This window comes from Heloderma suspectum, chromosome 1 (assembly GCF_057233095.1).
Source record: "Heloderma suspectum isolate Gila_16-S chromosome 1, 16-S_ref, whole genome shotgun sequence".
Lineage (NCBI taxonomy): Eukaryota > Metazoa > Chordata > Lepidosauria > Squamata > Helodermatidae > Heloderma > Heloderma suspectum.
In genome coordinates, this window is record NC_139458.1 from 121178279 (window position 1) to 121201580 (window position 23302).

General features: G+C 44.6%; 1 protein-coding gene across 4 annotated transcripts in view; it reads right to left on the reverse strand.

Annotated features, from left to right (window-relative positions):
* SERGEF (secretion regulating guanine nucleotide exchange factor) overlaps positions 1-23302 on the reverse strand; it is a 170770-nt gene that overhangs the window by 110877 nt on the left and 36591 nt on the right. For all 4 annotated transcript variants that reach the window (XM_084855047.1, XM_084855048.1, XM_084855050.1 and 1 more), the window contains exon 9: positions 14995-15161. In XM_084855047.1, the coding sequence (XP_084711173.1) occupies positions 14995-15161 (167 nt within the window). The remainder of the gene's footprint in view (positions 1-14994; positions 15162-23302) is intronic.

Below are 23302 nucleotides of genomic sequence, written 5' to 3' on the forward strand. Positions count from 1 at the left end.
CAGATCCAAAGGAGTTCTGCATGTGTACTGGGTCTTTTCACAGGGTTCTGCATGTATACTGGGGCTTTTCAGGACCCTCCTTCCAATCTCAGCCACTTGCATCCCCCCAAAAAGCCACTCCTGAAGGTCCAGAGGGCACTCTCCAGAATACCATGTGATTGATTGATTGATTGATTGATTGATTGTATTTTTATCCCACTTCTCAGCCAAAAAAGGCTCCCGGAGTGGCTTCAATCAATGAACAAAGAAGACAAGGGACTGCAGACTGAATGCATGCATAGGCCCTTTGGATCCCATCCTTTTTTCTTTCTCTTTTTTTAATGATTTTTTAAAAATTCTCCTTTTTTCTATTTTACTGACTTGTAAGGTTTCTTTTTTTATTTGCCTTTTGCTATATGCATTTTTTGTTCTTTTTTAATTGGTAAAGGGCCTTTTTATACATTCATTATTTTTGGATTCCTGTGGCAAAGTTGTCCAACCTCAGGATGTGTTGAGATTTGTGAGCTGTTTGAACAGTCATTCACGCAAAATAGTTGGACTTGCCTCTGTTCCTTATCTGCTGCACAATGGTCTCTCTGGACCTTGACCTTCACTTTCCTGTTGACCATAGAATTTTCCTGATGTTTACATCACCCAACATGGTCTAGCTGCCAGCTTCAGAATCATAGCCAATTGGGCTCCTGCCTGTTGGCTAGGGTCCTAATGTCATAAGCTACATGTTTCTCCTCCCAGGTGCTTATAGACTGAAGCTTTGTGCCACCCTAACCAGATCTTATTTACCTGTTTCTGGAGTAATTTTTCTATCATCAGTAACCAGGGTATCAATATTTGCAGATTCACAAATGCCTAGATTCAAAAGCCAGAGGTTGGAACCTCCTGCATTCAGCTTCCATAGAGATCAGTTGTACATTACAGACCTGCTTTTCTACCATATGGGAATCCAGAATGGTAGTCCTGTGATCAGAATAGTCAGCTGTTGAGCAGGTATAAACTATATGACAGAGGGAGCAATCCTATCAGGATAGGCGGCCGCCTCCAAACTTGGAGGCGACCGCCTATCCAATGTATGGTGGCTGGAGTGCAGAGGGGATCCTCTCCTCCATGCTCCAGCCACCCTGCATTCAAGCTAGATGGCTGTCTAGCCAGGGGAGGTTGGAGCACAGGGTGGGGAGGTTGGAGCACAGGGTAGGGAGGCTGGATGACACAAATGAAGCATCGTACTGGCATTTCCACACTCCCCACCCGTGGGAATGCCCCCTTTTGCCCGCTCCGCGCTGCTCTTACAAGCGTGGAGCCTAGGGATGATCTGTGCCACTTACGAGGCGGCACAAGAAGGGGCAGGGATGCGGTTCTCCTGGAACTGACCTCGGAGTGCAGGCTCTGAGGTCGGTTCCCAGAAACTGACCAATCCTAGGGCTGTCTAGCCACTGTCTAGCAGCCATAGGATTGCGCCTCTACCTGACTAGGTACTCTGTGTTGCCTTTTAGTTTTATTTACAACATTAAAAGTCTGATTACAGCTTTATCTAACATTTTATTCTTCTATGACCTAAAGAAACCTAAATGTGCTGGCTTTATTGTCAGTGGTCTCTTAGCTTTGACTGTTGAAATTCCTGGTAAGCGTTACACTTTTGAGAATTGGCCCATCATAAAGGGCAATGACAAGGCGGGAGAGAAGGTTAGTGACCAGCTTTTCTGGTCAAGCCAGTAAAGGTTAGGCAGATCTATAAAGTGGAGTTGCTCATTAATCAATGAGATGTCAATAAAGAGAAAGGTATATATATACACAACTGTAGAGTGTGAATTGATTGATTCCACCTGGGTTAGCCGATTCCATCTCTGGATGGGGCATACTGTGGGTGCAGGCCTCAGAGGGTGGTAACACATTTATTAGAGTTCTGTCATTTGGCCTTCTGACCAAGTGGCACAGGAAGGAGAACTTCTGAATCCCTCTCCGACAACTTGACTCATAATCTCAACAGGGAACAAATGGTGACTACAGTGGCGCACCAGGCAATAATGGAGAAGATGCTTGTATTGCCAGAGGATTGTAACTGACAAGTCGTGGTTGGTGATTGGTCTCTTTTTAGAGAAATATATATAGACACCTCATTAAATCATATAGCAAAATATTGTCATTAAAACTAGGAAGTTCGCCTGCTGATTAAAATCAGTTATTATTTTACATGAAGCAGAACAGAACCTAAATATAAAAGACTTCCTTTTCAAACATAGACCAAACAAATTAAAAACTGCAGCAACCTCCTGCTTTAAGAAATAAGCAATTTGACTCTCTGTTTTGAATGCATGACAGTTTCAATTCATTCCTCTTAAATAGAATGGCCTCCAAATCCCATCAGTATAGGTGCATTCAGGTAGCAGGTTCCTCTGCTTTGAGCCCTTTATGGATATTTAAAGTGCATAGACTGAACGCGCATAGCATTGCAGCAGCAAGCACACAGAGTTGTTTCAGTTGTTGGAATCAACATATACAAGTCAAGGGGCACAGCCCGCCCTGCCCCCGCCCCTGCTCACCCCACACACACACACACACACACACACTAAATGTTTGTAAAGAGCTTTGGTGTTTGGACATTAAACCCAAAGTGAGAAAAGAAGGAACTCTAGAGAAGCAGATCCTATAACTCAGCTTTGTTGACAGAGGCTGCCTTTATGCTAAAGAAAAATCCCACAGGCCTCCCGCTGTGCAGCCTTTCCACATTTAACACGGGCTCCCAGACAGCGACCACATGATTGCTGAGAGGGGATGCTTTTAATTTTCAAGGTTCCATAGAACACAATGAAACAGCGCCATCTAGTGACTGTTTTAATAGCGTAACAATTCGAGTTTAAAAAATGGTTCATTAGTTCTGGATCTTTTTGGCGAGAAATAACCAGGAAATACCTCTGGATGTGCCCTGGAGGTTAATGACATCATAAAAGGACCCGCAAACGTCTGTGAGTGAGCAATCTCGATAGCAGGATAAAAGCTCCATGTGAAGGAGCCCATGGTCTCTATGGCCTGTGCTGGGGTAGATCCAAACAACAGGCTCCTAGCACTACCAAACAGAAGGCATTATGCAGCTACTCAGCCTTTCCCTCCTTACCTGGCTTTTTCTGCTAAGAAAATAAAAAGATGAAAGACGTGGTGGGAAAACACAGGAGCATTATAAATTGAAGACAACTATGTCTGGACCTCCTGTAAAATTCCATGAGTGAGGCAGTGCGAGTGCATGATAAAAGCCTCATCTGGAAGTTCTGCTAGTCCCACAGTTGCCACTGCCTGCATTATGGCCTGGCTGAGACAGGAGCATGGGATAAAGTCACAGCTGCATGTAGACTGTAGGGGCCAAGTGCGTTTACCTGTACCTTCAAACCACCATCCAGACACATTCTGAATCTGAATCATCCCACGTCTGTGTTCTGTCTTTACACTTCAAAATCTATCAAGGGATTTTCCACTTTGTATGTTGAGTTTATCAAAACAGAAAAGGGCCGCTGTCTCTGTATCATATGGAGCAGGCATGGCCAAAGCCTCAGGGGGCACCCTGTTCTCAGCTGTAATTTTCACATACAAGCCATGTTTTACCACCTGAAAAACATTTTTCCTTTCCTCATGTGCGAAACTGCAAACATATGTTTTACCTTCCTTTGATTAAACTTTGGCAGGGCCATCAGGGACCAGATACATTTACCATGGAGCTAGCTCTGGCCTACAGGCTACCAGTGGCCCACCCCAGATACTGAGAAGAGATTGATGATGATGCTCTACGTTTTTCCCTACATTTTTAAAAAAATAATTTGCTGTTTTAAAGGCAGTGGAAGAGACCTTTTATTTCCTTCTATATCTTTTTAAAACATCAGGTTAGCTTTTCACAGCACTGGGAGAAAGCAGACAATTTAAAATGCCCTAATGCATTGTTTCCTTAAGACCTACAGTTTTGGTAATCAGCTTAGTGATACATTTAATGTACACATGTTCTCAGCAGCTGAATAGCAAATCTGGCTTCAAAGGCTTAATATATTTATGGGATTTCTCTCACTGAGAATGAAAGCCTTTGCAGTCTTCACATTTTTATAGCAAACTCCTAGTACTCAACCTCATTGCAATGAATCCATAAAGGCAAGCAGCAGAAAGTCTGATTCAGTCGTCTAGACTTGGACATAGTTTGAAAATCTGGTTGCATGATTCATCGTTCTGCTTTTTTTAATGCGTGTTGTATATTTCATTCCTCTAACCAAACAGACCCATTAACAGTGGAGGACAGCTTAATGCAACAGAACCATTTCTTCTTATTATAAGATCAGAGTTCTCATAAGAATATTGGAGCTCCATGGAAGGTAGTCATGCTTGCAAAGAGAAAATGGGGTATCTGTTTAATGATTTCCAGAGTATCTCAATGCTAGCAGCTACCACAGATCAACTTGGGACAATATGCAGTACATTTTAAAATGCTATAGGAACCTGGCAGCCAAAATCTGCTTCCTTACTCCTTGTGAGTCAGCGGGCCAGAAGATTGAGCTTCTTCTGTTCTTTGAGGTAACTGTACTTTTCCCAGGGCTTCTTCACACGGAGATTTTATCCTACTATTGAGATTGCTTACTCGTGGAAGTTTGCGGGCCCTTTAGCTAATGCCGTTAACTTCCAGGGCATCTCCTGCACTTGTTGTTCAGTCGTTAAGTCGTGTCCAATTCTTTGTGACCCCATGGACCATAGCACGCCAGGCCTTCCTGTCCTGTGCTCTCTCCTGGAGCGTGCTCAAGTTTATATTCATTGCATCGGTGATGCTATCTAGCCATCTTATCCTCTGCCGTCCCCTTCTCCTTTTGCCTTCAATCTTTCCCAGCATCAGGGTCTTTTCCAGGGAGTTTTCTCTTCGCATTAGGTGGCCAAAATATTTGAGCTTCAGCTTCAGTATCTGCCCTTCCAATGAGCAGTCAGGGTGGATTTCCTTTAGGATTGACCGATTTGACCTCCTTGCATTAGGGATGTACGAAAGTCACTTACCTTTGACGAAATTTGCTTCGCAATGGGGGGGAGGCGCTCCGTCCCTCCCCTCAAAATTCTGGCCAGGGGGGAGGCGCCCCGTCCCTCCCCCCCGAAATTCTGGCCAGGGGGGAGGCGCCCCGTCCCTCCCGCCGCGAATCCCAGCCGGCCGGGAATGCAAATGGCGGCGGCCGTAGCCACCACCGTTTGCGTCCCTGCAATCAGGCGTGATAGGCTACATAAATGTTTACGTAGCCTATCACGGCTGAGTGGGGGGGGGGAAACCCGCGCGTATGCAAATGGCAGCGCCCATGGGCGCCGCCATTTGCGTTCCTTATTTTGGCACATGTAGTCTACGTAAACATTTACATAGACTATGGCGAAAATAAGGGGAACGCAAATACGCTATTAAAATACGTATAAAAATACGCTGGGTTTTTTTTTTTCACTCAGCCGTGATAGGCTACGTAAACATTTACGTAGCCTATCATGGTATTTTTTGAAAATCTAGCCGTGATAGGCTACATAAATCTTTACGTAGCCTATCACGTTTTTGTTTTTTTTTACTGGAAATGGCAGCGGCGGCAGCCAGTCGGATGACCGGCCGCCGCCACCGAACCGCCGCCGGAGCCTCCGCCACCAGGGACATTCACCGAAGGTAAGTCCCATCCTGGGGGGAGGCGGGGGGGCAGACCATTTTGCCACCAATTTCGGGGGACCGAATGCGCTGGCATTTGGCCTCCCCAAGATTCGTGGCGAAATTCTCTGACATCCCTACTTGCAGTCCAGGGGACTCGTAAGAGTCTTCTCCAGCACCATAGTTCGAAGGCATCAATTCTATGGCGCTCAGCCTTCCTTATGGTCAGGAGCGCTCTGGCAGCCTCTCCCAGTAGACTCCAATAGCCAACTCAAGATACAGACGAAAGGATTTCTTTTCAAAGCTTTAATCCTTTTACAACTTAATGACTCTTTCAGATCCTAATCACCAGCGACTAAAGCAAGGAACAGCAGAGTGGCCTAAGCTTCAAGTAGTCAGTTGATCCCCATTTGAAAGAGAGTCACTTGAAGACCCAGAACTTATGGGCTAGGGAGAGATCCTCCCTCTTTCCCTTGGGTCCATGGGAGGTGGCCATTGCTTGCACGCCAAACAGGCGCTACGCCTCCTTTCCACGCCCTCCATCGCTCGTCACTCTTTGCGTCTGCGTCGAGCATCTAAGAAGCCCCCCTCCCGCATTCCCTCACTGCCAGGGTCGCTCTCTATCTTAGGAATGGTGGCAGGAGGAATCTCTGCCAGGTGCTGAGCCTGGGAGGGATGAGCTGGCCCCTCTCCCACGGATAGCTGTTCCTCTTCAGAATCCAAACTGCTCTGAGACCCTCTGGGCTCAGTTTCCACCCTGACACTTATAGTCCAGCTCTCACAGCCATACATTACTACTGGGAAAACCATAGCTTTGATTAGACGGACCTTTGTCGGCAAGGTGATGTCTCTGCTTCTTACTATGCTGTCTAGGTTTGCCATAGCTTTCCTCCCAAGGAGCAAGCGCCTTTTAATTTCATGGCTACAATCACCGTCTGCGGTGATCTTGGAGCCCAAGAAAATAAAATCTGTCACTGCTTCCATTTCTTCAGTTCTGTATGCCAGGAAGTGATGGGGCCAGAAGCCATGATCTTCGTTTTTTTAATGTTGAGTTTCAAACCAGCTTTTGCACTCTCCACTTTCACCCTCAACAAGAGGCTCTTTAGATCCTCTTTGCTTTCTGCCATTAGGGTGGTATCGTCTGCATATCTAAGGTTGTTGATAATTCCCCCAGCAATCTTAATTCCGACCTTTGATTCATCCAACCCGGCATTTATCATGATGTACTCTGCATATAAGTTAAATAAGCAGGACAACAATATGCAGCGTTGTCGTACTCCTTTCCCAATTTTGAACCACTCGGTTGTTCCATGTCTGGTTCTTACTGTTGTTTCTTGACCCTCGTACAGATTTCTCAGGAGACAGGTAAGGTGGTCTGGTACTCCCATCTCCTTAAGAATTTGCCACAGTTTGTTGTGATCCACACAATCAAAGGCTTTAGCATAGTCAATGAAGCAGAAATAGATGTTTTTCTGGAATTCTCTTGCTTTCTCCATGATCCAGCGAATGTTGGCGATTTGATCTCTAGTTCCTCTGCCTCTTCGAAATCCAGCTTGTACTTCCGGTAGTTCTCGGTTCACATACTGCTGAAGCCTAGCTTGTAGGATTTTGAGCATAACCTTGCTGGCATGTGAAATGAGCAGATTGTACGGTAGTTTGAACACTCTTTGGCATTGCCCTTCTTTGGAATTGGAATGTAAACTGACCTTTTCCAGTCTTGTGGCCACTGCTGAGTGTTCCAAATTTGTTGGCATATTGAGTGCAGCACTTTAACAGCATCATCTTTTAGGATCTTAAATAGCTCAGCTGGAATACTGTCATCTTTGCTAGCTTTGTTGTTAGTAATGCTTCCTAAGGCCCACTTGACTTCACTCTCGAGGATGTCCTGCTCAAGTTCAGTGACCGCACTCTCATGGCTATCAGGGACTTTAAGATCTTTCCTGTATAGTTCTTCTGTGTATTCTTTCCACCTCTTCTTAATCTCATCTGCTTCTGTTAGGTCCCTGCCTTCTTTGTCCTTTATCATGCTCGCCTTTGCACAAAACGTTCCCTTGAGATCTCCGATTTTCTTGAAAATATCTCTAGTCTTTCCCATTCTATTGCTTTCCTCGATTTCTTTGCATTGTTCATTTAAGAAGGCCTTCTTGTTTCTCCTTGCTATTCTCTGGAACTCTGCATTCAGTTGGATATATCTTCCCCTTTCTCCCTTGCTTTTCGCTTCCCTTCTTTCCTCAGCTACCTGTAAAGCCTCCTCAGACAGCCACTTGGCTTTCTTGCATTTCTTTTTCTTTGGGATGGATTTCGTTGCTGCCTCCTGAACAACGTTACAGACCTCTGTCCATAGTTCCTCAGGCACTCTGTCTGTCAGGTCTAATCCCTGAAATCTATTCCTCACCTCCACTGTATATTCATAAGGGATATGATTTAGGTCATACCTGAATAGTTTAGTGGTTTTCCCTATGTTCTTCAATTTAAGCCGAAATTTTGCAAGAAGCAGCTCATGATCTGAGCCACAGTCAGCTCCAGGTCTTGTTTTTACTAACTGTATAGAGCTTCTCCATCTTTGGCTGCAAAGGACATAATCAATCTGATTTCGATATTGACCATCTGGTGATGTCCATGTGTAGAGTCACCTCTTGTGCTGTTGGAAGAGTGTTTGCTATGATCAGCATGTTCTCTTGGCAAAAGTCTATTAGCCTTTGTCCTGCTTCATTTTGTACACCAAGGCCATGCTTTCCTGTTATCCCGGTGATTTCTTGACTTCCTGCTTTAGCATTCCAATCCCCTATGATGAAGAGGACATCTTTTTTTGGCTTTTCCCACCCTTTTATTGACTATGAGTGCTACTCCATTTCTTCTAAGGGATTCTTGCCCACAGTAGTAGATATAATGGTCACCTGAATTAAATTCGCCCAGGCCTGTCCATTTTAGTTCGCTGATTCCCAAGATGTCGATGTTCAATCCTGCCATCTCAGAACTCTCTGCCATGACCTGTCCGTCTTGGGTGGCCCTGCATGGCATAGCTTATGGCTTCACTGAGTTACGCAAGCCCCTTCGCCACAACAAGGCAGTGATCCACTAAGTGACCTTTATTCCGTTTTTAAATAGATTAGGGATAATGAGGTACCAAATTTCCCTGCTTATCTTCTGCATGAGTTCCCTCTGTGAAAAACGAAAAGCCGCAAGAAGAGGAGCAAGATCAATTAAACATATGGAAGATTCAGATAAGGGGAGCGACAGAGGGGGAAAGGGGAGGGGGGAAAGAAAGTGCATGTAAAGAGAGTCAATTGTGATCCTGCATTTAAAACAGAAGCAGAAAACCCCATTTCAAATGTGGGATTTTAGGCTGGTGTAGAGATGCTCCCACTTTGGATGCAACAGAAAGCTCTTGTTATAAAAGAAAACCTGTAAATGGGGGGAGGGGGACTGGAGAGTGCAAAGGGAGGAGGAAGGGGAAAAGGGAGGAAGCAGTATGCAAGCTTGAGGCAAAGGCAACAGCATCGGAATTGGGCCATAGTATGTCTCTGCCTGACCTAGCCAGACCTAAGAACCAGAAACCTGTTAGGTGACCCAGAGAACCAGTGAAAGTTCACTGTATGCGATACTACCCCTTAACATGTTCTTCCTGTTTATGAATAAGGAGTGTAACAGAGTGGCCAGGCTGTGAGCCAGTAAGTCCCTGGTTCAAATCTCTCCTTGGCTCTAATGTACTACTGGGACATGGAACCTCTTTCACACTGAGGGCTGAATTCAGTTTTGGAGAAGCTCTCAGGGGATGCATTCTAGTGGAGGGAGGGGCCAAAAACACCAAAAACACCAGCATATTACTGCCAGTAACAAAGCCTTGGAAGAGGCATTTCTACCTTTTTGAATGGTGGGAAAAAACTGGGGAAAAGCAGGGAAATCACCAATCAGCGGTTGAATAAAAGGGGGGGCAGGTCAAGGGGGCAGGGCCATCTGGGAACCCCAGAAGGCTGGATCAGGATCCCAGGGGGGCTGCATTTGGCCTGAAGTCCCCCCCCCCTTGATGTACTGTGCAGCCTCAGCCAAGACACTAGCTTTTGGCCTCAGATGATGACAGTGTCCTGCTGTGGTAAGGACTATGAAGATAGAGTAAAAGAACATAACAACATAAGGAGAGCCATGCTAGATCAGACCAAGGGTCCATCTACTCCAGCATTATACAGTGTCCAACCAGCTGCCCACAGGAATCCCACAAGTAGGACATGAGTGCAACAGCACCCTCTCGCCCATGTTCCCCAGCAACTGGTGTACATAAGCATAGTGCCTCTGATACTGGAAGCAGCATATAGCCATCAGGACTAGCAGCCATTGATAGCCTTCTCCTCCAGGAATGTGTCCAATCTCCTTTTAAAGCCATCCAAATTGGTGGCCATCGCTACATCTTGTGGACATTAATTCCATAGTTTCACTACGTGCTGTGTGAAGTGCTTCCTTTTATCTGTTCTGAATCTCCCACCAATCAGCTTCATGGGATGACCCCAGGTTCTAGTATTTTGACAGAGGGAGAAAATTACTCCGTATCCACATTCTCCACACCATGAGTAATTTTATACGCCTCTATCATGTATCTTTTGTTCCACGCTAAACAATCCCAGCTGTTGAAACACTCCAGCTCCTTGATCATTTTAGTTGCCCTTTTCTGCACTTTTCCAGCTCTATAATATCTTTTTTTAGGTGCAGTGACCAGAACAGTACACACTATTCTAAGTTGTGGTCACGCCATAGATTTGTATAAGAGCAGTATGATATTGGCAGTTTTATTCTCAATTTATTTCCTAATTATGCCTAACATGGAGTTTGCCTTTTTTATAGCAGCTGCACACTGCGCTGACATTCATTGAGCTGTCCACCACAACTCCAAGATCTCTCTCTTGGTCAGTCACCACTAGCTCAGATCCCATCAGCTTACACTGTCGGGATTTTTTACCCCAACATGCATCGCTTTACACTTGCTTAACATTGAACTGCCTTTGCCATTTCAATGCCTATTCTGCCAGTTTGGAGAGATCCTTTTGGAGCTCCTCACAAGCCCATTTTGTTTTAACTGCCATTAATAATTTGGTGTCATTGGCAAACTTGGCCACTTCACTGCTCACTCCTAATTCCAGATCATTTATGAACTGGTTGAAAAGCATTGGTCCTAATGCAGATCTCTGTGGGACCCCACTATTTACTTCCCTCCATTGGGAAAATTTACCATTTATTCTTACTCTCTGCTTTCTGTTCTTTAACCAGTTACTGATCCCTAAGAGGACCTGTCCTCTTATTCCATGTCTGCTAAGTATGCACAGGAGTCTTTGGTGACAGAGTTTGTCAAAGGCCTTTTGGAAATCCAAGTAAACAATGCCTATCGGATCACCCCTGTCTACATGTTTACTGACACTCTCAAAGAACTCTAAAAGGTTAGTGAGACAGGACTTACTTTTGTGGAAGCCATGTTGATTCTTTTTCAGCAGGGCTTGTCCTTCTATATGCTTACTAAAAAAAATGAGTGTGTTAAGCATATGTGAAATGCTTAAACACTCAAGTACTTCTATATAAAATACTATGAACCTGTCATTTTATTGAGGATTTTATTTATTTATTTATTTATTTGGCTGTCAGTCAAAACTCTCAAGGCAGTTCACACTCTGGAGGATTATCCTAGTGCTACCTCCCCTTGCCTTCACCTCCCTTCCTCACTTTGACTCCACTCCTTGCAAACTAGTCATCTGGCTTTCATCCTCTGCCTCCCTCTCTAACACTATGTTCGACTATGCCTCCAGCTCCCATCATCTAGAATTCCTGGGTTCCCCTATCCAGAGCCTTGCTCCTCATTTCAACAGATACTGACTGCCTGTCATATCATACCTATTCAATCAGAAACAGTACAGTGCAAAATGAGGCAACGCAGGCACAGCTTCTGATGCACTCCAGACACTGTTACCATGACCCAACTATGTTTCAACAGAAATCATGCAGATCAGCTGTGTACCAGTTGATAAAACCAAATATAAACCGAACATAAAACCAAATGCTCAGACTTCTGCTAGCACAGGCCTAGTCGAGTTAGCATATTGCCCACTGGGACGGTTTACTGCAATAAGAGGCATATTGAAACTATTGGCTAATATCTAATGTAATCTAATGATCTAAGTACGACTTCTGTTGGATTTTACCCATTATGAAGTAAAAGAATATCCGCCAATACTGAAAACTCTACAGTTACCAAACAGGCTGGCAAGCTGTGTAGGAAGCATGAAGCCTAAACCAGATAGAATTTGTTCAAAAAGATCTAAAAGTAGCACTTTTTAAATTATTTAATTGCCTGGGGCAGCAGTGACAGACAGAAAAGATGAATCAGTGCAAAAATAATACAGGTGGCGGCTTAAGTGCACTTAACAGAGAGCGAAGCACATGATCCCCAGCCCACCCCCAAACCCTGCATTCCCATGCCAGACCAGCACCCCCACCTTAGCTGCCGTAAAGGCTAAACTGGTTTATTACTTAACCAGAATTTTTAACCAGGGTTTGAAGATGTTATGGCCTCTATGCGAATGAAATGTTTCTAACCAGCCCAGATGTGGACACCATACATTGAAAAAATACTTCAGGACAGCAAATGCGTACCTTATCTTGGTCTCCTTTTCCACAACCACAAATATGCAGGTTAACACTAAGACTGAAAGCAAAATAATACAGTTTCATGAAGCCCAGAACACAGAGATACTGACAAGCCTGATATCGGCTTCATTATTTCTGCACTCTCGGTGAGAAAGATCAAGTCCTAACTCTGCATCTTAGCTGTGATCGTGTTGCCAGAAGATGTGATAAACTGCCGAAGACCTTCAAAATCTTTCCAAAGGTTTTCTTCGTAACCTCCTTATGTTCCTGTCTGCCAGATCATTAATAGTTGTGTGCAAGGGAAAGATAATAAAGCTTCTGTAGAAAACAGTGTGAGAATGAGGCACCTGATGGACACTGCTGCCTATACTCTGTAGCTCACACTCCATAAACTGATGAACCTTTGTAATAATTTTTAACTGTCTTTTTCGTTGCAGCAGGCAAAGGCCCAATATGCATATGATCTATGTGGTGTGGCTGTGTGAATCTGGACCACTGGCTTGTTTAGGGGCTAAACAACCCAGCAGTTAACCCATGGTTTGTTGTTGGGTTAAGTGCTGGGTTGTTTAGCCCCTAAATGGCTTACCAATCTGGGTTCACATGCCACACTACACAACCTATGAAAGAGCCGATTGTGGGTTGTGTGGTAAAGGAGAAGAGGCAGGTGCACTGCAGACAGTGCGCCTGTTCGCGTATGACAACTCAGCGGTTTTTAAACTGATAGATTGTCATTATGTGTGAACCAGGTCGTGGGTGCATCCTCCAGCCTAGATCATATGTGAACTTTCTACTCCAGCCCCAGCATAGAGGATCAGCACTAATGTGGGAAGGATCTGGATCACGCATGTAATCAGTCCTTCTTATGTTAGGGTTGTGTGGTAAAGTGGAAAAGGTGGGCATGCTGCAGGGCTCGCCCGGTCATGCACAACAACCCATCAATTTTTAAATCAATGGGCCGTCATTACGTGCGAACAGCAGTTGTTCTATCTATGCAGAGGGTACATGGGAGGTAGACCATAGGAAATCAGTTTTGTAGCAACTATACTTGTAAAATTAATGTACAGGTTGGTCCTATCAACACAACCGCTCCTACAGAATTAACCCAAAAATGTATTTTCCACAATGCAGGGCAGAATGGGGGGAAGGCCTGCCACAGAGGAAGAATGCAGATTTTTAATATTTACAGCCATGTCATTAATACATCAAGTAAATAAAAATAGCCAGTCTGGAAGCAGCTTCGATGTGTAGAACACTTTCTTAACTTAGAGCTGAATGAGCAGTTGATATTCCCAGTGGTTAGGGGTGGGGTCTCTATGCTGTGAAACGCCCACTGTCATGGTTCAAGCTGGTATGAGACTGATAACATCAGGTATTAAGATGCATTCTTTCAAACATTCTTAGTGGGGTCAAAAGCAATTTTTAGCTCCATTCCTGGATTGTGGCTACTACCAGACAGTACCAAGCCATCAATATTATTACAGAATCAGCTCCACAAGTTCTTTGTGATCTGATTATATTTGGCATCCCTCAAAATTCACCCTTATGCACTTTCTTTCTATAGGTTAAATCCAATTTGGCACTGGCTGACATCCGATAACATGAAGTTTTCCTCTCCCCTCCCCTTCACAGCCCCAAAAATCTATTCCCGAGGGTTTCCCTAGAGGATTAAAAATAAGAACACTGGTTACTATGACTAGTTAAACTTGCGGGCAGTAGGCAAGAGTTTGTTTTGTTAATAAACTCTTAGTAAGCTGAGCAGCGCTTAAGCTGCTGCGTATATAGGGCTGGGTCCAACCCTCCTGTGCAGATTATGAGGGTGCACGGAGGGGGGAGGTCAAATTGCCCCCTTCTGGAATAACAGCGTTGGATCCAAGCCTATATCAGTAGCAACTTAAATACTGTTGAGCTTACTAGGATGTTTATTAATAAAATAATCTCTCACCTCCTTCCCACGAGTTTAACAAGTCACAGTAGTCAGTGTTTCTGTTTTTAATTGGTCTAAAGAATTCTTGACAACTGCATTTTTCATTTAAGTTTATGTCCACAGAAATCTTTCCCAGTCATTGCATAGTCCTCAGAAATGCTCAACTCCATAAAAATGGCAGCCTCACCTGTCAATACTTAACAGATGGTTGTAAAACCTGTACATAGAAAAATGAACTACAGATGCACTAAAACATAATTTGAAGTCGGTAGCACTGTTGCTAAACAGAAAGAACGTCAAAGAAACAGCCAGGCATTGCCTCAAACAAAATTCAACAGCAGAAACACTTGAACTCCCTTTAAAACAGGGGTGGGGAACCTGTGGCCCTCCAGATGTTGTTGGATTGCAACTGCCATCAGCCCTACCCAGCATAGCTAAGTGAAGGATGATGGGAGTTGCAGTCCAACAACATTGGACTGTTGGAGGACCACACACACACGTTTCCTTCTAAGAACTAGTCCTTCTTTATATTGCAAGTACTGGGGAAACAGACTTCTCTTTTCCAGGTAATCTAGTCCCAGTTTCTCAAGTACTGCTTCTACAGAGACTTCCAAAGAGATGGAAGATGGCGATCTGCGGTTGTTACAATCACCAGCATGCCACTCCTTTCTGGTGTGTAAAAGCCTGAGGACCACAGGTGTCCCTTACTCTGTGTCCAAAAGTCTGACACCAGACCTGCGGTTTTAATTGCAAATTAAAAATGCAAGATAAAACAACATGTAGCATTCTGAAGCCAACAACAAGCATGGCCTTTTCTTACCTCAGATGCCCCAGTGAGGCTGGGCACTGGAGCAGGGGCATTTAGTGGCTCTTTCAAACTGTGTTCAGTTGGCCCTCGTCCATCCAGGCTCTGTTCTTCATGGAGCATTCCACTTCTTCCAAGCTGCCCATAGTCTGCTCTACCCCACGTAAAGACCTTCCTGGTCTCTAAATGTAAGACACACAATTGTACAGCTTTCATTCTTTGATCCAGAAAAAATTATAACCACTCTGATTATACCAGAAATATGGTAATATGGGAAGAATCGCAAGAAACTCTGAGGGTTAGTGAATGGGAGTTCTTTACTTGGTACAGCCCTCAGTCTCTCTTCTTCGACCCCAGTCCATATATTTCCTTGCTAGTGCAGACTCCCTCCCTCACCCTTTCCCTATACATTCCAACCTCTCTCAAGGTGTGGCAGCAGAATTTCTGAATGAGTATCTGAGATTAATAATGGAATAGATGAGAGTGAAGCTTAATCCAAGCACGCCTAAGATGATCATGGTGGAGGAGACTCAGTGGACTATCTGGCCAAGGAAACAACAGTCCTAGATGGGGTCACACGCCCTCCTCAGAGGCAAGTCACAGTCTGAAGGTACTTGTGTACCCACCAATTCTTCTGGGTGATCAGGTTGTGGCCCAGAGTGTCTTTTATCAACTTTGGTTGACTCATCAGCTTGCATCCCCTATTGAAAGAGTGACCTGGCCAAAGTCACTCATGCCTTGGTGACTACATAGACCTGCCCTTGAAGATGACCGAAATGCAGCTGCCTACTCTTGACAAGTGGAAACTCAATGAGGACAATGAGTTTGAAACAACATCAGTCTCTAATTCATGTTTAGGGCCAAATGACAGTGCCAGTTTTGACTTTTAAAGCTGTAAATAGCCTGAATCCCAAATAGTTCAGCAAACACCTTCTTCCATAAGATTCCCCAAAGAACCAGAGTAGCTAAGCCCTATTCAATCACTCAAAAAGCAATTAAAATCCACAAGTGAGGGGAAGGAGTGCTCCAGCCTCTCGCTCATCGCATTTTGTCACCCTCAACTCATGGAGGGCAACTGTCTGAAGAGGAAAGCCCCCTCTTTCTGGGTGGGGGCTCTCCACACAACCCAGAACCCTGATTTTCCAGCGTTCTCAATTGCATGGACAGCCTTCATGGAAAGAGGGGGCTCTCATTTACACCTATAGCCTCCTTCAGGCATTATGCTGAATGTGTGTCCAGGGTGCAACAGCAGCCACAGTCATGCTCCCTGCTAGGCATGTTCAGATGAACATCTGAATAGTGCTAACTGGTGATAGCTTTCGCTAATTAAATTGTAGGTTACTTCAATAATGTACCTATACCAAGGATAATATAAAAGTTTATAATGTTTACCTGCTTTGGGGGGAGGGGGGGGAACAGAGCATGCTCAGACTGCTGAAGCAAATTTCCAGTCAGCAGGCAACCCAACCCCTGCAAGTTCATATACACTTAAATTTGTTGAAATGTATTAGATCAAGTTCTCAGTTAGTGGACAGTCCTTGTTAGAACTCATCAAGACACTTCTCATGAGCAGTTTTGAAAGGCGGCTAAGGAATGCACTAAATAAGTAAAGAAAATTGTTCTATGGCTTCAGCCATTTGCGTTTTCTTTTTTAAAAAGCCAGTATTTGAGGAATTAAAGGCTCATTTAAAAGCTCAGATATTGCAAGGGAAACACCTAGCACTGCTTGCTTCGTACTCCAACATTTCCAAATCATCAGAGATTTTTTATATAGAGCCTCCCCTAAACCATTGAGGGTAGAGTAGACAAATAGAAAAGGCAATATCAATGCTTTCCTCTAGAGGATATTTATGTATATCACATGCCAGGTTGTCTTTGTTTTAAACGAAGTCCTAGAGGTCTCTTGACTCTGCCCTTAGTTGGTTCACTTCCTACCTGTTTAATTGCATGTTCAATGTTGCCATAGGGGGAAGTTCTTCCTCTGTTTTCCACCTCCCCCGTGGACCTGTTCTTTTCTTCTGCTATTCTTGCTCTACACACTGTGTCTGGGTGACCTCATCAAGTGACATGGTTTTCAGTACCCTCTATGCTGGGGTGCTGAACCTCAGGTGCAGGAGCCAAATCCAGCCCTCCAGGGTTTCCCACATGCCATGCCCCCTCCCCGACCACCAATTGTTTGGTTGTTTCCCAGCTTTAGTGTACTTTTTTCCCCTCATTCTTAAAGGTTGAAATGCCTCTCCGTAGTTACTGGCAGTAAGAGCTTTAAGCTAAAATATGCTGGTAGTTTTGGCCCCACAATTTACTTTTGGTCCCGCCCACCACTGGAATGTGGCCCCAAGGGATTCTTCAAAATGGAATCCAGCCCTTCGGCTGAAAGGAGTTCAACACCTCTGCCCTACATGCTGATGACACCCAGTAATGCCTCAGTGCTCCAGAACTTTCTCCCTCCATACAGGCCTACAATTCCTGCTACCTGTCCAATATTTCCAGTTGGATGTTTCATTGCCATCTCAAAACCATGTGATCAACACCAAATTTCTCATCCTTTTCTCCCAAGCCTTCTTGGGAGGCTTGTAGGCCCCTTCCAACCCTACTATTCTGTGATTCTATGATTCTCCACTTGTACTCTTTGTACAAACTGACTATGATACTGTTGTTTGTTGTTCAGTCGTTCAGTCGTGTCCGACTCTTCGTGACCCCATGGACCATAGCATGCCAGGCCTTCCTGTCCTGCGCTCTCTCCCGGAGTGTGCTCAAGTTCATATTCATTGCATCGGTGATGCTTTCTAGCCATCTCATCCTCTGTCGTTCCCTTCTCCTTTTGCCTTCAGTCTTTCCCAGCATCAGGGTCTTTTCCAGGGAGTTTTCTCTTCGCATTAGGTGGCCAAAATATTTGAGCTTCAGCTTCAGTATCTGTCCTTCCAATGAGCATTCAGGGTTGATTTCCTTTAGGATTGACTGATTTGACCTCCTTGCAGTCCAGGGGACTCATAAGAGTCTTCTCCAGCACCACTGTTCGAAAGCATCAATTCTTCGGCGCTCAGCCATCCTTATAGTCCAGCTCTCACAGCCATACATTACTACTGGGAAAACCATAGATTTGATTAGACGGACCTTTGTCGGCAAAGTGATGTCTCTGCTTCTTACTATGCTGTCTAGGTTTGCCATAGCTTTCCTCCCAAGGAGCAAGCGTATTTTAATTTCATGGCTACAGTCACCGTCTGCGGTGATCTTGGAGCCCAAGAAAGTAAAATCTGTCACTGCTTCCATTTCTTCCCCTTCTATATGCCAGGAAGTGATGGGGCCAGATGCCATGATCTTAGTTTTTGTAATGTTGAGTTTCAAACCAGCTTTTGCACTCTCCTCTTTCACCCTCAACAAGAGGCTCTTGAGATCCTCTTCACTTTCTGCCATAAGGGTGGTATGGTCTGCATATCGGAGGTTGTTGATAATTCTCCCGGCAATCTTAATTCCGACCTGTGATTCATCCAACCCAGCGTTTCTCATAATGTACTCTGCATATAAGTTAAATAAGCAGGGTGACAATATGCAGCCTTGTCGTACTCCTTTCCCAATTTTGAACCACTCGGTTGTTCCATGTCTGGTTCTTACTGTTGCTTCTTGACCCTCGTAGAGGTTTCTCAGGAGACAGGTAAGGTGGTCTGGTACTCCCATCTCCTTAAGAATTTGCCACAGTTTGTTGTGATCCACACAATCAAAGACTTTAGTGTAGTCAATGAAGCAGAAATAGACGTTTTTCTGGAATTCTCTTGCTTTCTCCATGATGCAGCGAATGTTGGCGATTTGATCTCTAGTTCCTCTGCCTCTTCGAAACCCAGCTTGTACTTCCGGTAGTTCTCGTTTCACATACTGCTGAAGCCTAGCTTGTAGGATTTTGAGCATCACCTTGCTGGCATGTGAAATGAGCGCAATTGTGCGGTAGTTTGAACACTCTTTGGCATTGCCCTTCTTTGGAATTGGAATGTAAACTGAACTTTCCCAGTCTTGTGGCCACTGCTGAGTGTTCCAAATTTGTTGGCATATTGAATGCAGCATTTTAACAGCATCATCTTTTAGGATTTTAAATAGCTCAGCTGGAAGACTGTCATCTCCGCTAGCTTCGTTGTTACTAATGCTTCCTAAGGCCCACTTGACTTCACTCTCGAGGATGTCCGGCTCATGTTCAGTGGCCGCACTATCATGGCTATCAGGGACATTAAGATCTTTCCTGTATAGTTCTTCTGTGTATTCTTTCCACCTCTTCTTAATCTCATCTGCTTCTGTTAGGTCCCTGCCTTCTTTGTCCTTTATCATGCCCGTCTTTGCACAAAACATTCCCTTGAGATCTCCAATTTTCTTGAAGAGATCTCTAGTCTTTCCCATTCTGTTGTTTTCCTCAATTTATTTGCATTGTTCATTTAAGAAGGCCTTCTTGTCTCTCCTTGCTATTCTCTGGAACTCTGCATTCAGTTGGATATATCTTCCCCTTTCTCCCTTGCTTTTCGCTTCCCTTCTTTCCTCAGCTACTTGTAAAGCCTCATCAGACAGCCACTTGGCTTTCTTGCATTTCTTTTTCTTTGGGATGGATTTCGTTGCTGCCTCCTCAACAATGTTACGGACCTCCGTCCATATTTCCTCAGGCACTCTGTCTATCAGGTCTAATCCCTGAAATCTATTCCTCACCTCCACTGTATATTCATAAGGGATATGATTTAGGTCATACCTGAATGGTTTAGTGGTTTTCCCTACGTTCTTCAATTTAAGCTGAAATTTTGCAACAAGAAGCTCATGATCTGAGCCACAGTCAGCTCCAGGTCTTGTTTTTACTGACTGTATAGAGCTTCTCCATCTTTGGCTGCAAAGGACATAATCAATCTGATTTCGATATTGACCATCTGGTGATGTCCATGTGTATAGTCGCCTCTTGTGCTGTTGGAAAAGAGTGTTTGCTATGATCAGCGTGTTCTCCTGGCAAAACTCTATTAGCTTTTGTCCTGCTTCATTTTGTGCACCAAGGCCATGCCTGCCTGTTATCCCGGTGATTTCTTGACTTCCTACTTTAGCATTCCAATCACCTATGATGAAGAGGTCATCTTTTTTTGGTGTTAGTTCTAGAAGGTGTTGTAGGTCTTCATAGAACCGATCAACCTCAGCTTCTTCGGCCTCAGTGGTTGGGGCACAGACTTGAATTACTGTGATGTTGAATGGTTTGCCTTGGATTCGTACTGAGATCATTCTATCGTTTTTAAGATTGTACCCCACTACTGCTTTTCCCACCCTTTTGTTGACTATGAGTGCTACTCCATTTCTTCTAAGGGATTCCTGCCCACAGTAGTAGATATGATGGTCACCTGAATTAAATTCGCCCAGGCCTGTCCATTTTAGTTCGCTGATTCCCAAGATGTCGATGTTCAATCTTGCCATCTCATGTTTGACCACCTCCAGCTTACCTTGATTCATTGATCTGACATTCCAGGTTCCTAAACAATATTGTTCTTTACAGCATCGGATTTTCTTTTCACCACCAGACACATCCACAGCTGAGTGTCCTTTCGGCTTTGGCCCAGCCGCTTCACTCTTTCTGGCGTTACTTGGAAATACCCTCTGCTCTTCCCCAGTAGTATATTGGACACCTTCCAACCTGAGGGGCTCATCTTCCGGCGTCATCTCTTTTAGCCTTGTGATACGTTCCATGGGGTTTTCTTGGCAAGGATACTGGAGTGGGTTGCCATTTCCTTCTCCAGTGGACCACATTTTGTCAGAACTCTCTGCCATGACCTGTCCGTCTTGAGTGGCCCTGCACAGCATAGCTTATGGCTTCACTGAGTTACGCAAGCCCCTTCGCCACAACAAGGCAGTGATCCATGAAGGGGGACTATGTTACTATTCACCCCCTAACCTCCCACTTGATGGAAATACTATAAACTTTTTTTTTAAAGCCTTGCCTTCTGGTTGTTTAAAGCCAGTACTTTCCCACTTTTGAAGTTTTCCACTACCATAATTTCACTTCATCAGTCGCATGGTACTTCAAGTATGCACAAAGGTTTAATGTGATGTAAGAAGATGTAACATTTACAATTTAATTTATGGGTTTTACCCTGAGGGAGCCAAATGGCAATCAAGATGAATAATACAATGTAAATTCCTCATTCAGCTTAAGAAGGTTTGACAAGGCCCATTGGGTCTGCAGTGATTGTCATAACAGAAACCTTCAGTAGGCTCAGTGAATTTATTTGGACAATATTTACTATTGTATAAAAGACTACGCTGGAAAATGCTATTTTTAAGGTGTGAAAAAACCAGCTGATCTTGCACAGAAGCCTTTGTTCTCATTATAGCTATGTCTCTGCTGAAGCCACAGCTCTCACCCTACAGCCCACTTTGTGTGACACATGGATAGTTAATAAGCCACAGTGGCTTGTTAACTACCCCCGTGCATGCCAGCTCAGTTCCCCAATTACCCTTGCTGGTTGTGGGTTACCAAGATATCCAAAGCTAGCGAGGGTAGGTTGTTGGGGTTCTTAACAAAGCACCCGGAACCCATGGCCTGTTGTGGAGCAGTTTGTTAATCACCCCGTCACCCTCACTGGGTTCAGACAACACAAGGAGCTGTGGCAGGGGACATGAACTGGCAACCTGGCGCTCATGGGTGCTGCAACCCACCATGTAAACCAAGTTATTGTGTTAGATGTACTTCAGGATGGAGTATGAATTAGCACATCCTACAGTGTTCTGTTGTCATGGGCACCTGAGTTTGGCTCAGTTGTTTGTCAAGATGTTCATATAGACAAGAAAGCATTTGTCAAAGACCATAAGTGATAATAGGTTAAATCCATAAAAGAATAAAATTAATGTACAATTCCACAGAACACAGTATCAGACATCTTAAAAACAATCAAATGCACATTCTTTCTCAAGTGGACAAATATGCACTGAAGGGATGGGGCAGGAAGATATCTTGGCAGTCTGCTCTCCAGTGTAGAGTGTTGTACCTGAATCTGGCAGACCAAGGTTCCAATTATTGCTCAGAAGTGGAAATTTAGTGAGTGGCCATGGGCAAGTCATTTTCTTCCAGCTCACCCTCTGTAAAATGTGCTGCATAAAGCACCATCCTTTATAACCTGAAGCTCTCCATAATACTCTATGAATCTGATGAAGTGGGCTACTGTCCAGAAAGCTTCTGCCAGAATAAATTTGGTAGTCTTTTAGATTTCACAAGCCTCTTTGTTGTTTTTGCTGCAAAAGAGTAAAACAGCTAACCTCTTGAAACTGCTTTATAAGGTTGTTGCAGGAACTAATGTGGCCTGTAAAACCACGTCACAAAGTTCTACCAAAAAAATTAAATACAGCACTGACAAAGTAAACAGTCAAATCTTGGCTTCAGCTTCATTATATATCTTCTCTAGCTGAAGCTCACTGATTTCTGTCAAGCCTGAACTAACACCACAATCTGAGCCTTTGTTCGTTGATTACAGCACAAAGTGTTTGTTCATACAACGTTCAAGGAACAGTTCTCCGTTCTCAGCACATAACCCAACCCCATAATAAATACATGGTTAGTCAAGAGACTTATTTTGTTGCAACCACAATGACAATAGCTAAGAGAAACCAGAATTTTAATCTGGAAGCTACTGAGCCCCTCTAAACCTAACTTGTGTGTGGCAGCGCATAGCTGGTCCTTCTATGGAAGGGCGGGGGAAAGGGGAAACAAACAAAACTTGGTTGGGTTAAATAACCAACCACCGCTACATTGGTTTCAGCTTGCAGTAGAATTTGGGCAGGGGCACAGGGCATGGATCTGTCAATCGAGCAGCCTGCTTGCTGCCCAGTTCCTCCACCCTTCCTGGAGGCTCAGTGGAGAGGCAGGAGCCAGGTCCTCACATCACAGCGTAGATGGTGAGCCCCCTCTCCACCGCCCTGAGGCATAGCAGGGTTGCCGCTCCTGCTGGGCTGTCTCTTGATCCCCCTCACCCGCAAGGTCCCTTATGGGGAACCCCTCATGGGAGAATGGGAAGCCCAATCCCACTCCCCATTATCAATGGGATCCAGTCCAATATCTTCAATGCCACCAGAAGCAGTGCGGGGGGGGGGGCCTCTCCCCCACCCCATCTTGCTGCCAAATCTATTGATGCTGCAACCAATTTATTATGCCTGCCCTGATGTCCTCTAGACCAGTGGTCTCCAAAGTGGGGTGTACACACCCCAGGGGATGCACAAGATAATCCATTGGTGTGCGCAAGCCGCCTGATAACTGAGCAGTTTCCCGCTATCCTGACAAGCTGCCATTGCGTGCAACGATGGTGGCGATGGAGGGAGCAGGATG